Raw genomic sequence first — 14,295 nt, forward strand, 5'->3', positions numbered from 1 at the left:
TCAGCTCTTCCTGCACGCTTTATCTGTAGCATATTCAACTTTTCCCACCCTTCCTGCACCTCTCTGGGTGGGCTCTCCTGTGATAACCCACAAATCCTGAGTTCTCCAGTCTGCTGAAAGCCACTGGATTCTTTATTGCTTGTGCACACAAACACTCCAGACATGTCTGGCCTGCAGGTGTTTCCCTCAGGTCGGGGAAGCTTAGAGGAAACAAAAGCATCAGACGCTGTTCTAAAGAGTTTTCCAGCTGCCTTTAAAAGAAAATGGGATTTTTTTTCTCCACAATGCTCTTTCTGGCCTCTGAGAGCCCAGCGTAGGAACTAGGGCTGCTGATCAGGTGAGCCACGTGAGTTCCTGCTGTTTCCCAGCACAACCTCCTCACTCAGACCTGCACCTCCAACCCCCTTTGGCATGGAACCACTCCTCCTAAATCACCACTCGAAGCTGAATTTAAGCAAAAAAACAGGTGAAGCTATAGCAAATTGTGGGAGCAATGAGCAGTGTGTGCTGACACTGTGATCCTCAAGGTAGGGCCAGTCCCAGGCGCTGCCACCTCCCCTCAGTCCCGGTGCTGGGGTGGGGACAGGTCCAGGACAGTGCCGTCCCCTCTGGAGATGCCCTGGGCGATGCTGCTGGAGGTGACCAGGAAGGAGGAGTAGGCGAGGTCAGCGTCCTCCTTGGAGCTCTGGGAGGGACAGGAGGACACAGTCAGGGGATGGGCAGCAGGGGAAAGGCAGCACTTTGTGCATATCCCAGGATAAAACAGGGACACTGCAGGGGTGGGACAATCCAGCGGCTCACACTGGTGCTGATGTGAGCATCAGCCTGGGGAGACCCCAAAAGCTTTTAGGTTTGGGATTCCTTGGCAAGCCTGTCCCTGGGTGCTGGCATCCAGCTCCCCTGTCCTAAAGCTGCTGGGCTTTACTGGTGTCCTGACAGTTTCCTTGATTGCTCCAGTTCAGCTCCTGGCACTTACAGCACCCACGCCTCTCCTGTTGGTAGGGACTTAGAAAAGCACAGGCTCGAATCTGGCACTGCAGCTACTGCCAAATGGACCTCTGCACCATGATCTTACCCAAGGGCAGGGGAGGGGAGGCAGAAAAAATTAAGGAAAGGCAGAGGTTGCAGCAAATCTCAGCCCTTGCAATGACAGAGCCCTCTGTGCCCCCTGAAATACTGAGAAGTGGGATATGGTGGTTTCCAGCCATCTGCTTATCCCAATGATTCATATTTCTGGTAACAAACCCAATCTTCCTGATGCTGCCTGGGGCTGCCTTGGTTTATTTCTTGAAGCAAAGTGGCTGCTGTTAATGTCTCTGCTAGAACAGGGAGTGAGGACAGTGGTGAGACCCCCCTACTCACGGGGGCTGGTCTGCAGCGGGGGCTGGATCTGGTAAAATGTTATAAATAAAGCCCCTGGGAGGAGAGAGCCCCTTCGGGGCAGAGTGCAGGGCTGTGGCCACATCTCCCAGCTCAGTGGCCTCTCTCCTGCCTCCTCTTACCCTTTTTGCCTTCATCGTGTCGGCAGCACTTTCCGGAGTGTCCGTGGTGGTGATGAACTCTGAAAGCAGAGAAAGGAAGGTGCTGGGGAGGGGGCAGTGGCTGGCAGGTGTTTCTGTGGCTTTTGTGGGGTATTTCAGCAAAGAAGGGCTGCCCCCGAGCCTGGGGCTGGGCTGGGGTCAGCCACTCACCGTCCCCTCCCATGGGGGTCTCCTGGCTCTCCTTCACACAGTTGCTGGCACTGAAGTCCCTCACGCTCTCGAAGTCTGACATGCTGATGTTCGTCCTGTAGCTCCCCACGGACACCAGGTCTGGTGAGAGGGAGAAGGAAAATCCCTCAGGCCTCGCTCAGAGTGGGTGAGAGCACATTACAACCCAAACCCTCTGTGCCAGCTGATGCTGTGGCACAATGGGCAAAGCCCACGGAGGGCTGGGCTCTGTCCCAGCCTGGATACCCTGGGAGATGGAACTCTCTGGGTGGGTCAGTGTGAGGAGCAGGGGGTTGGAGCTCTGTGGATGGATCACAGGAGGAGCAGGGGGTTGGAGCTCTCTGGATGGGTCAGTGTGAGGAGCAGGGGGTTGGAACTCTCTGGGTGGATCACAGGAGGAGCAGGGGGTTGGAGCTCTGTGGATGGATCACAGGAGGAGCAGGAGGTTGGAGATCTCTGGGTGGGTCAGTGTGAGGAGCAGGGGGTTGGAGCTCTGTGGATGGATCACAGGAGGAGCAGGGGGTTGGAGATCTCTGGGTGGATCACAGGAGGAGCAGGGGGTTGGAGCTCTGTGTGTGGGTCAGTGTGAGGAGCAGAGGGTTAGAGCTCTATGGGTCACAGGAGGAGCAGGGGATTGGAGGTCTCTGGGTGGGTCACAGGAGGAACAAAGACCTTCCTGCCCATCCTGGTGTGGTACCAGGAGAGCAGCTCAGCCCAGCACCTTTAACTCAATGCTGTTCCTTGAGAGCCCAGAGAGGCAGGGACTCACCAGATCTCTTCATCTGTCTGTACTTGACAATGGCAAAAGCTGTCACAACAATCAGGATCAGGCCAGCAAGAGGGCCCAGCACTAAGGCCAGAGTGTTGGAGCCATGGCTTTCATCAGAGCTGGAACAGAGGCAGAAAGATCTCACTGAGAATGATGCACATGAAAATCCAGCAGGCTAAATTTGGGTAGGATGGTAATTCTGAGTGAGCACGATGCAATTCAATCAATTAACTGGATTCCAACACACAGAATAGAACAAAACCCAAATAAAACTATAGGCTTGAGGTTGGACTGAAACAGCTACATCAGCAGCTGGGTTATAAATATGTGAAGGAAAATTTTCTGATATTAACAAAAGTGCTTTCAAACAGTTATTTTGTACCTGGAATTTCTAATAATTTCCTTCTGATACTATTTTATTGAATTGGAGATTGGCTGTGACTCATCTTGCCCTTTGCTGTCACTTTTTATCTTCTCTGACATTTAGAGCAAAGTTCTTTGGGGACAAGACTTTTTTTGTGTGTTGCTAAACAACACACACACGGTGTACAAACACAACGAGCTCATATAAACCCCACAAAAATGGGAAAAGGCAGGGGATGGAGAGAACCAACCTTTCTGGGGCAGCTCCTTTTCGCACCTCAGTGTCGCTGCGGGCTCCTCCTGGAGGAGCAGCTCCGGGGTCACGGCTGGAATCAACATCCAGGAACTCTGGGCTGAGCTTGGCATCTTCCCCTGTGGGAAGTGGACACAAAAACTGCTGGGATGTGTGTGCTGGACATGGAGCTGCTGTGGGTTTTGGTTTTCCACGAGAGGCTCTTCCAAAGGGGGGGTTGGAGGCCTGAAATGCTCTCACACCAGATAATTCACTGCGAAAATCTCAAGTAGGATCTCTCTGCCTGTGAACTTCTGAAAAAGTCTTGCATTTCTAAGGTCTGTCTCTAATATTTCCAGATCAAATCTTGCCTCTTTGCTTTGCTTTTTTATTCCTGGCTCTTTGCCCGCCAGAAGCAATGAAATGTTTGACCCTGTTTTCACTTTGGCCATCACCTACACTAAGCCCCGTGCTGTTGGTGTCAGCCTCTCCTGTTCCTTACTGGCTTCATTTTATTAAGATAAGAAGTTCCCTCAGGATCAAGATCTCTGAACTTGATTAGTTCTTCACCTGAAAGGTGCCAGATGTTGCCTAAACTAAAGAAATGTATTCTGAAATTAATAAAATATAAAAAATTATTATAATAGTATAGATTATATTATTATAAAATAATAATAACTATTATTAGTGAATGATAATATAATAATGCTTATGCATAATTAATTACATAATTATAATTATAGATTATTTTATTAAAATTATATAATAATTATACATTAAATATTATGTGTTATATATTATGTGTTATATATTATGTATTATGTATATTATATATTATATTATATTATATTATATATTATATATTATATATTATATAGTATATAGTATATAGTATATAGTATATAGTATATAGTATATAGTATATAGTATATAGTATATGGTATATAGTATAGATTATAGATTATAGATTATATAGTATATATTAGTTATAGATTCTAGAGTATAAATTATATATTAATTATATATTTTATATTCTATTATATATAATTTATATTATATTATATTATATTATATTATATTATATTATATTATATTATATTATATTATATTATATATATAATATATATAATATTATATAATATATAATAATATTCCAAGCATTATATTATATAATGTATAATAATATTCTAAGCATTATTAATTATTAAAAATAAAAATAAAATACTATAAAATAAAATATTACATTGTAACAGGAAAAATTCATCAGCACAGGGTTAGAGGCAAAACTGCCGTGGAAAGCAGTGAGTTTAGACTGAAAGGGGTTTTTTATGGCTGGGAAGTCCAAAGGGAGTGAAGGAGAACGCTGCAGGCAAAGCGCAAGCCAGGGCGGCGCGGCAGCCCGCGGCGGTGGGAGCCCTGCAGCGGGGCGAGCCGCCGCCGTGGAGCCCGCCCGGCCTCACCTGCGCCCACCCGCAGCTCCCTGGCCTCACCTGCGCCCACCCGCAGCTCCACGGCCTCACCTGCGCCCACCCGCAGCTCCCCGGCCTCACCTGAGCCCACCCGCAGCTCCTCAGCCTCACCTGAGCCCACCCGCAGCTCTACGGCCTCACCTGAGCCCACCCGCAGCTCCACCCGGCCTCACCTGCGCCCACCCGCAGCTCCGCCCGGCCTCACCTGCGCCCACCCGCAGCTCCAGGGCTTCACCTGCGCCCACCCACAGCTCCAGGGCTTCACCTGCGCCCACCCACAGCTCCTCAGCCTCACCTGCGCCCACCCGCAGCTCCACGGCCTCACCTGAGCCCACCCGCAGCTCCACCTGGCCTCACCTGAGCCCACCCGCAGCTCCACCCGGCCTCACCTGAGCCCACCCGCAGCTCCGCCCGGCCTCACCTGAGCCCACCCGCAGCTCTACGGCCTCACCTGAGCCCACCCGCAGCTCCGCCCGGCCTCACCTGCGCCCACCCGCAGCTCCTCAGCCTCACCTGCGCCCACCCGCAGCTCCTCAGCCTCACCTGAGCCCACCCGCAGCTCCACAGCCTCACCTGAGCCCACCCGCAGCTCCACGGCCTCACCTGCGCCCACCCGCAGCTCCTCAGCCTCACCTGCGCCCACCCGCAGCTCCACAGCCTCACCTGCACCCACCCGCAGCTCCACGGCCTCACCTGAGCCCACCCGCAGCTCCTCAGCCTCACCTGCGCCCACCCGCAGCTCCACCCGGCCTCACCTGTGCCCACCCGCAGCTCCCTGGCCTCACCTGCACCCACCCGCAGCTCCACCCGGCCTCACCTGAGCCCACCCGCAGCTCCACGGCCATGGTTTCCCCGAAGACCCCGCTGCGCTTCAGCCCGCACCAGTACCAGCCTCCGTCCTGCTCCGCCAGCGGGCCCAGGCTCAGCACCAGCGTCCTGCCGGACGGGTTGCATCCGTCCCCCGGCTCCGGCAGCCCCTGCTGCGCCGGCAGCGTGGCACAGCCGCTGTCCTTCCACCTGCACCAGTACTTCTCGTAGGACGAGTACGTGCAGGGGTAGCAGCAGGTTAAATTCACCCACGAGCCCACTCGTGCCTCCACTTGCTTCTTTCCCGTCAGCGCAGGTTGTCCTGCAAGGGCAAACGGGGCGTCAGGGCTGCTGGGAGAGGTGGCAGGGGTGGCAGTCAGCACCTCACACGGAGCTTGGAGGGAAAGTGCTCCTTGAGTTGCTAAATTAAAACTAAAGGTGCTGTTTATGGTTCTTTTCTTGCAAGGCTTAAGAAATACTTCATGAGAATTTTTTGTGAGCGCATTCCCACAAAAGAGAAACTTTCTGGCTCAGTTTTAAAGCTGCTGGGGTGAGTTCAGGCTCGGAGCTCACATCTCTTCCCCAAAAGCCAGATCGCTCACTTGGGCTGGTTCTGTGCCTCCTGAGCAGTCAGAGAACTGCCAGTGCACGGCTCTTACCTGCTACAACCCTCAGTTCTGCTGATGATTGCTGCTCGCTCAGCTCATTTGACATGCACCAGTAAAAGCCCTCGTCCTTGTACTGCAGCTGGTTCAGGATGACAGTGACAGTTTTGTTTTCGGGGTTCTCGAACGCGGCCACTCTTCCTTTATACTTTTGTGCCACAAAGCCAGTGTTGTCTATGATCCTGTCACATATCCTGCCGTGCCGCTTGCACCAGAACCTTGTGGAATTAATTAGAGGCTCATAGGGACACTCGAAGGTTGCTGAACTTCCATTTTTTGCAGTTATGTTGGTCTTCAAGTGAGGGAAGGTTTTGTCTGTTGGTAAGAATGAAATGAGCAGTTATAAGAATCTCACTTGTGTTCATGAGGCTGCCTCCCAAGAAAATCAACGTTATCAGATCAAACAAAGCTGCTACGCCTAAAGGAAGGCCAGGCAAAACTCAGGGTTGCAAACATCAGGAGATTGTCCTGGCACTGGTGGGAATTCATCCTAAAGGGTCAGTCAGGCCTTGCTTTTTTCCCAAATTTGCTGAGTGCTGTTGGCTTTTTGCACAGATATTCCAAAGCTTTTTTCCCTTTGCTAGAGGGACCATCTACGTCTGTCAGTCTGAGATTTAAGGAGCTGGGGGCTTGAAGAGACAGATTGATTCTCTCAGACTGGGGGAGTGGAATTTGTCTCTGTGATTTCTGGGCTGGGGAACAGAGCTATCCACTTCTGGGAAGGTGAAGTCTGGATACAAGCTTTATAAGGTGATGGTTTAGTACATTACAGGTGGTTAAATGAATAAAAAGAAGTCTGTAGATGAGAAAATAGGATAATAGCAAAGAGAAATTCAAATCCTTGCTAAATGAAGTGACAGTGCTGGTGATGCTTCTGAAAAGCAGGAGAGAGGAAGGGGAAAACAGCTCACCTTCATAGATGAACACCTCCAGTTCCTTGCTTGTTTTGTCCTTCCCGTATTCACCGGCCCCGCAGTAGTACACGCCTGCATCTTCCCAGTCCATCTGAGTCATGGTGACACGGAACGAGCCTGGAGGCTCCTCAAAAGTCAGCTGAATGCTGCCCAACTCCTGATAGCTGTTAATAATGTTCCGACAGCCTTCCTTCTCCTTCTTGCACAGGTATTTCTTCATCTCGACAGTGTCCTCCCCAAAGGAGCAGGTCACGGTCCAGGTGCTGCGGAGCTTCACGTAGAAGAGCTCAGGTGTCTCAGGGACAGGTGGGGCTGTGCACAGAGACAGTCAGGGGCTGAAATGAGCCCTCCCTGAAAGCACCTGCAGCTCTCTCTCTTCATAAATAATATATCCACTAGTGCATACAGCTAAAATTTTTGTGTGTGCATGGGTTTAAAGCAAATACGGCAACATATAAAATACAAATTAAATTGATGCCCACTGTACTTGTAACACAGCCAAATTCTTAATATTTTATAGTGCATATTCCATTAAATAAATAACAACTAAATTTATCTATGCTACAACATGTGTATACACACACATTTTATGATGCCTGTTAATAACATTTTAAAGCCTCTTCACACATCAAAAGACAGGTTGTTTATTTCTCTGTTAGAACAATCCATGGATTTAACTCTTCCTATCTGTCTGGGGTGACAGACGCTTTCAAGGAAGCTTAACTTCAATAAAAATAATAGTTTCCCATTTTAAAATCAATACTAATATACCATAAATCTCCCGATGAACTCTGGCTTCCTTACATGCTCTCACATTTTGTGAGAGGGGCACAGCACTACTCTAGATATCAGAATATAATAATATGGCAATATATATGGATATATATTTAAATGGTAAAACACACCAGACAGGCCAGCGGTGTGTCGGAACTCAAAATGTCTCTCAGACATTTTTAGAGGTTCCAGGCCTTGGTCAGAAGCATTTTAGACCCTGACAGGCAGCTGCAAACAGCTGTGATTTTGAGTTTGAGCCATGGAATGAGTTACCAACTTTGGAGGTGGAACAAGCAGTCACAAAAGGTTAGATAGTATAGTAAAAGTAGTTACAAAACAGAGGGGAAAATTTTTTTAATATTGTACAGGGGAGTTTTAACACCTGTACAGGGCGGTTTTTACTTTGTACATGGGGGTCAGAAGTTCTAAGATGGAGGAAAGTGGGCTGATCCTGTCCTTCCTCTTTCTTCTTCCTTGCCTCCATGTTCTTGGTGATGTTGGCACTCACAGATTGGTTTAGAGTAGAAAAGCACCTTGTAATATGGGTAGTAGGTATTGGGGGAAAACTATAAACATGTTATACATAATATATCATATAAAAGATAGCAGCAGCCCTGGGTGGGGGAGAGAAGAAGAAGACACCAGAGAGGATGTCAGGGTGTGTGTGTGCCTCTGCCCAGGCCGCTGACCAAGCAGCCACAGCCTGAGAAGAAAATCTTTTAGATAACTCACAATAAACTGCCTTGAGACAGAACAGCAAGAGCCTGTGCAGTTTTTCTTTGGAATCACGGGTTGGAGGAGAAATTTCACCACCACATGGGACCCCAGAGCAAGGCTGGGGTTCTCACAGTGGTGGAGCTTTGTTTAAGAGGGAGGGGGGGAAACGCGAAGAAAATGATAATTTAGGGAGTCCCAAGGCTGTAATTACCTTCAACAACACTGAGGGTGACCCCGTAGGAGAGCCCTCTGCCATTGACCCCCACGCCACACTGGTAGGCGCCGGCATCCCCCAGCTCCAGCGCCGAGATGTTGATCTGGAAGTGCTCTGCCTGCGGGTGGTCGGTGAGGGAGACCCTGCCCTGGTAGCCAGGAGCCACGTACTGGGTGGACACCACGGTGGGGCAGCCGGAGCCCGCCTGCCTGCACCAGTACTTCCTGTCGTGTCTGTTCACCGGCGTGGGCGGGTAGAAGCATTTCACGGTCACCGAGCCGCCCAGCACGCCGTAGACCTGCCGGGGGCCGAACACGGGGCTGGAGACTGCGGGGAGAACAGGCTGGGCTCAGTGCCCACATGAAAGCACGACGCGAGCCACTGCTACTTGCAAGGTAAAGAAGAAGAAGGTTTATTCTCTGACTCCAACTTTTATACTTTTCCAAAGGTGACAGTGGACTGGAGAGTGAATGGGCCACCTCTCCAAAGACACTGGACGAACTACTAGTACATCAAGTTTCTCCACCTCTATGAAGGAATGCAAAACAATATGTTGTTTATAGAAAATTGTGTGAGTGTGGGACTCAGATTCGGTCAAAGAAAGAAACTGAGAGTTTCTAGCCAGGCAGAAGCCTGGGAAAGAGCTGTAGAAGAATGTCAATAATTCTTTCTCTCTCTTGTTTTTCACATTGTTTATAGTTAAATTCTATCACCGTGCATCAAGCACTCTGCACCAATGCTGTGGGTTGTTTTCACTTCAGAATCAATGAATTTGGTCCTCACAAAGCTCTGTATAAAAGAGCAGTGTATTTTGAATAAATCTGAGTTTCACTCTCAGCAACCTTCTGATCTGGGTCTCTTCATTCCTGTCCTGCCTCGACAGCGACATCTGAGAAAGTTTTCTAACAGAATGTAAACTCAGAAGGCTTTAGAAAAATCTTAAGAATCAGGACGACAGTGCCCTGTGTGCCCCTCAGCTGCCCATGAGGTCCTGTGGCAGCGAGGGGCACCTGTGAGATAAAGGTGCTCCCCGTGATGCCTTCAGAGTTTAGCTTTTCTATTTTTCAGATCCTGTACGGCCCTCCTGTAGAACTCTGAGCTCCGCATGGAGTGTTAGAAGCTCTCTTCACATTGTGGTCAGATAAAACAATCCCTCTGGGCCTGCAGCTCAAGGACACCCTCTGCCTCAGGCCCCAAAATATCAACAAAAGTGAATTTTGGGGGAGCAAACTGGGGGTATCTGCCTTCATTACCTGAAGCTGGAATTGCAGAATTAACCCCTGATGTGCAAATGGACCAAACTTATTTCAGTCTGAGAAACTCCTGACCATTGTCCATTTTGGGTGTAGCCTCATGGGAGGCTTTGTCTGCCCTCAATGTACCTGAAGGCTCTTCATTAAATACATCCACTTTTATATTTTTAACTTTTTTGTCTGGCCTCTATTGCGAGAAACTCGTGGCCATTGTCCATTTTGGGTGTAGCCTCGTGGGAGGCTTCATCCGCCCTTAATGTACCTGAAGGCCCTTCATTAAATACATCCACTTTTATCTTTTTAACTTTATCTTTTTATCTTTTTAAACCTGTTGCAGACCAGACCCAGACCCTCCTCCTCCCTCCCCTCTGGTCCTTGGCCACCCCAAAACCTGTGCCCCAGGAATTTGACACTCACTGGCCGCCTTGGGGGGGTGTCTGCCTCTTGCAGATTCAGCTGGGACCAAGGCGAGCAGGAGAACAAACGCCAGCAAAGTCATTTTTCTTGCATTCCCTGGAAAAGACGTGGGAGACCTTGAATAATCACATTTGCAAAATGTTAATCACCTAATAATCTTAGTGCTTGGAGGATATGAGGGCTGTGGCTATGTGAAGTTTAGAAAAATATGGTTTTTAATTTCTCCTGTCGAGGAATTGAATGGGAAAGAGGGAGTTGGTGTCTCTGTTCTTGCCTGTGCTGCTGCCCAGGAACAGGAAGGACTGCCCGTGGATCCCAGCACCCCAATATTCCCTGTGTCACAGAATTCCTGACTGGAGCCTGTATTTACTGACTCTCTTTGTTTCCCTGGTACACACAAAAGAGAAAAAGGATGCTATTTTCCCTTCTACTTTCTAGTTCTTTCCTCAGCTGCCAAGGAATTGAGTGAGCTGTAGGGATTTACCTCAGCTCTGCTCCTCCAAAAATCAGATTTTATATGCATTTCCTGAACACACCTCTTGATCCACTTGCCTGTTCCAAGCTCATAGAAGACACTCACAGGAGCTGATGAGGGGTGCCAAGGAAAACCCTTATAAACAATCAAGGAATTTGATTTCAGGGCATCAAGTGACAAAGTTTTATTAAGGGTAATTCCCGGCAGAAGAAAAAACTTTTATTTCCCTGTTAAGATGAAAGGTGCTCTGTTGTGCCTCTTCCTTGTGTTGTGATTTCTCCATGCTCAATGGCCACTTGTCCATGGCTAATAATTAACTCACTGAGCATGAAAAATTCCCTTTCAAACACATCCCAGAAGTAGCCAGCAAGGCAAACATAACAAATTCTGCAGAAAGCAAACAACGTGGCACAAAGAGGGCCTTGATGTTTGCCCCTGGCTGACAGCAGCTCCTCTGCCTGATGGTCACCTCACTGCCCTCCAGCCTGTGGTGCAAGCAGGACCCAGCTCAGCCTTGCCCATTTTGGCAAAGCTGAAATAATCTTTTATTCTGATTTCTTAAAAAAGTTCAGCTGGTTTTGGGGTACAGCCCACGTTGTTCTGTCAGGTCTGGAAGGGTTACCAAGATCTCTGCCCACCCAAACCAGCAGCTCCTGTGCTCTTGCATCACCAACACCGACAGCTCTGAGTTATCTCCAGCCCTGTTTTCTCAGATGCTGTTAAAATGTAAATGGAAAAATTACAACATAATGACCTTTCCTCTTGCTTTCCAACTCAGGACAGATAATTTTGTTGTTGTTGTTGTTGTTGTTGTTGTCTTTACGTGGTTCTGAGAATCAATAACACTTTCTCTTTTGATTTGGTGCTGGGCTCTAAACCTCACTGCAGCTCCACCCGGTGACAAGGACATTGTGGTGCTGTGTGTAAAGCCCTGGGGAGGGCAGACCCCCCCTTCAGCCAGTCCCTCTTTAGAGATGTGTTTTTAGTGGTTTTACCCTTAAAACTTGCTGATGGTCATTTCCAGGACGCTTCTGTGGACCTGGGCTGGGACCATCACCTTCCTCTCCGGCACGATTTTATGCCTACATTTTAGCATTTTCCAGGTTTCCAGCAGCAGTGCTCTCTGGCCAGGCTGGCTCTCCCAAATCTCATCCACTACAAGACTTTCCCCATGTTTCTGTTGTGCTTTTGGGATCCTGTCACTCCTAAGGAGAATTATCTTCAGATCTATGATAATTTGGAAGAGTCCAGGGCCTGACCCCCAGGCTGTGCAAACCTGAGCCTGCAGCTGCTTTGTCTGGCTATGGAACACCAGCGTTCAATTCCCAAATTCTGCTGAATTCCTGCTGCAGGGATTGCCAGGGATCAGCCCAGTCCAGCCCATTAGATATTAACTACTGCTCCTGACAGTGACCAGTGTCAAGGCCATGCCATGGGATGGGCAAAACACGAAGGTTTAATTGTGACATTTGTCACTCCAGCCTGGGATCCCTTCTGGCTTTTTGTGCAATATTTGCTGCTATTCTTGAGAGATAATAACATAGATGTAATATATTGCATATATTCTATATATATTTTTATATATTGGTAATATTTTCCCCCTTAAATCCTTTTGACCCATTGGGAAACTGTGGAGATGCAAATTGTTGTAGAGAGAGTTGTGCTGTGAGGAGGTGCTGGAGGCTTCTGTGCCCAGAAAAAGGGCACAGCAACAAATTTCATCCTGGGTTATTCACATCTTCAGCTACCCATCAATGTCACTGCTGATCTTGCCTTGCCATGGGTTTTATTTGCTGCAGTGGGATGGGGAAAAGCCACCAATCCACCCCATTTCCATGGGGTTAAGAATGAGTAATCAACTTCCAGATATAAGATCGAGCTGACCCAAACACGTGCAGAAAACAAACTTTTCCAGTTCCAAGCAGATGTCTCCTTCACAATATTGAGAGAATAAATAAGAGGAGCTCGTTTGGTGATCCAGTGAGCAGAAACACTTAGGTAGAACTTGCTGAAGATTATCAGGATTTACCAAGAAATCAGCAGCTTTTAGGAATGCTTGGGACTCTCTGGACTAAGAATGTTTGTGTCAGTTAAACATATGAGCAAGATATTTCAGAAAAGAAATAAGATAGAATCAGCAGGCAGCTCTCTTGGCAGTGACTGAAATCCCAACTGAGGTTGTGCTGCTCCATTTTATGTTCATTTCAGATGTTGGATCCATTCTACACTAACCTGAGACCTGATTTTATGTTCCTTTCAGATCCTCCATGCACCCACCTGCTGCTTTTCAGATCAGACCTTCATGGTTCATTTGTTTCTTGGGCTGGAAAGTGAAACCAACTTCAGAACTAGTACATTATTTTAGTTTCATTCTCCTCTGCCTGCAAGGGGCAGGAACTTGCCATGGCCCAGGAGCACATGTTCACCTCAGTCTGGAGGGATGGATGGTGCCACTGAGGATTCATTAATAATTGCAATTAGGTGATGTTTATTTGTACTTCAGAAATGTATTAAATCTATAGGAATTTCCCTCTGCGGAGTAGGAATTCAGGTGTGTAGGACCCACACCTTCACAGGTCTGAGTGGGACAGGGCTCTGCCAGGTTCCTCTAATTGCACTTTTAGGACACCACATTCATTGAAGCTTCAGGTTCTATTTATCCTCCTGCAACTGTACAAACTTCTCAGGGAGCTTCTAAAGCAGCTCCTTTAGGACACAACTGCAGTAATTCTCTTCTAAAATTTCAAAATCTGCCTGTTGAGGTTCAAAAGCCAGTAACAACCTCAGGCTGAGTGCAAAATTTAGATTGCTACAGTAATAATTGCTAACTTTTATTTCGTATGTTAAAACTTAATGTAAATATTGTAACAATAATTAATGTTGGGTATTTTTTTTTCAGAAATTAAATATTAAAAATCTGCTGCAGAGAAGAAACCATAACTGCCTCAAGCCTGTTCTCATGGTTCTTTCAGAAGAAATCAGCCTCCCACCAGTAAGCTCTGAACATGAAATGGCTCCAAATCGCTGCTTCCCTCCCATGTGAAGAAGGCTCCTCAAAAGTGGCTCAAGACTCATGTTCTTCTCCTTCCCCATCCCAGCACGGCCCTACAAAAGGTTGTGCATTCCCAAAGATGCCAGAGCAGCTTTACTTACACTCCAGGCTCCTCCTGGCACTTCTCTCTTTCCCTCTCAGGTCAGCCCAGGAGGTGCTGTGAGTGTCCTGTGTCCCCGTGGGGCTGTGGCAGTGCCAGCCTGCTTTAAATACTCCCTGCACCTTCAGCCCTGCGTGTCCACCTGTTGTGCCTTAAAGGAACAACATCCAGCAGCGCTGCCAGGCGAGCTCTGCCCACTCGGGGCTGGGAGCCAAAGCCCGGCCAAAGCCCAGCCCAAGCCCAGCCACTGTCCAGCCAAAGCCCAGCAAATGCCTGGCCAATGCCCAGCCCAAGCCCAGCCAAAGATCAGCCACTGTCCAGCCACTGACCAACTATTGCCCGGCCAATGCCCAACCCATGCCCAG

The 14,295-nt window shown here is 48.3% G+C and overlaps 1 protein-coding gene across 1 annotated transcript; it reads right to left on the reverse strand.

The window, feature by feature from the left end:
• Nucleotides 1–109: 109 nt before the first annotated feature.
• On the reverse strand, nt 110–14,089 carry LOC110473056 (polymeric immunoglobulin receptor). The gene is made up of 11 exons (XM_021535307.4): nt 13,932–14,089; nt 10,304–10,399; nt 8,631–8,960; nt 6,926–7,240; nt 6,009–6,329; nt 5,360–5,671; nt 3,093–3,213; nt 2,479–2,597; nt 1,692–1,811; nt 1,503–1,561; nt 110–685 (listed from the first exon to the last, which is right to left on the reverse strand). Exons 2-11 carry the CDS (start codon nt 10,383–10,385, stop codon nt 560–562), a joined length of 1,905 nt encoding a protein of 634 aa, XP_021390982.2. The 5' UTR covers nt 10,386–10,399; nt 13,932–14,089; the 3' UTR covers nt 110–559.
• Nucleotides 14,090–14,295: the final 206 nt, after the last annotated feature.

Source organism: Lonchura striata, chromosome 26 (genome assembly GCF_050655825.1).
Source record: "Lonchura striata isolate lonStrDom1 chromosome 26, ASM5065582v1, whole genome shotgun sequence".
Classification (NCBI taxonomy): Eukaryota; Metazoa; Chordata; class Aves; order Passeriformes; family Estrildidae; genus Lonchura; species Lonchura striata.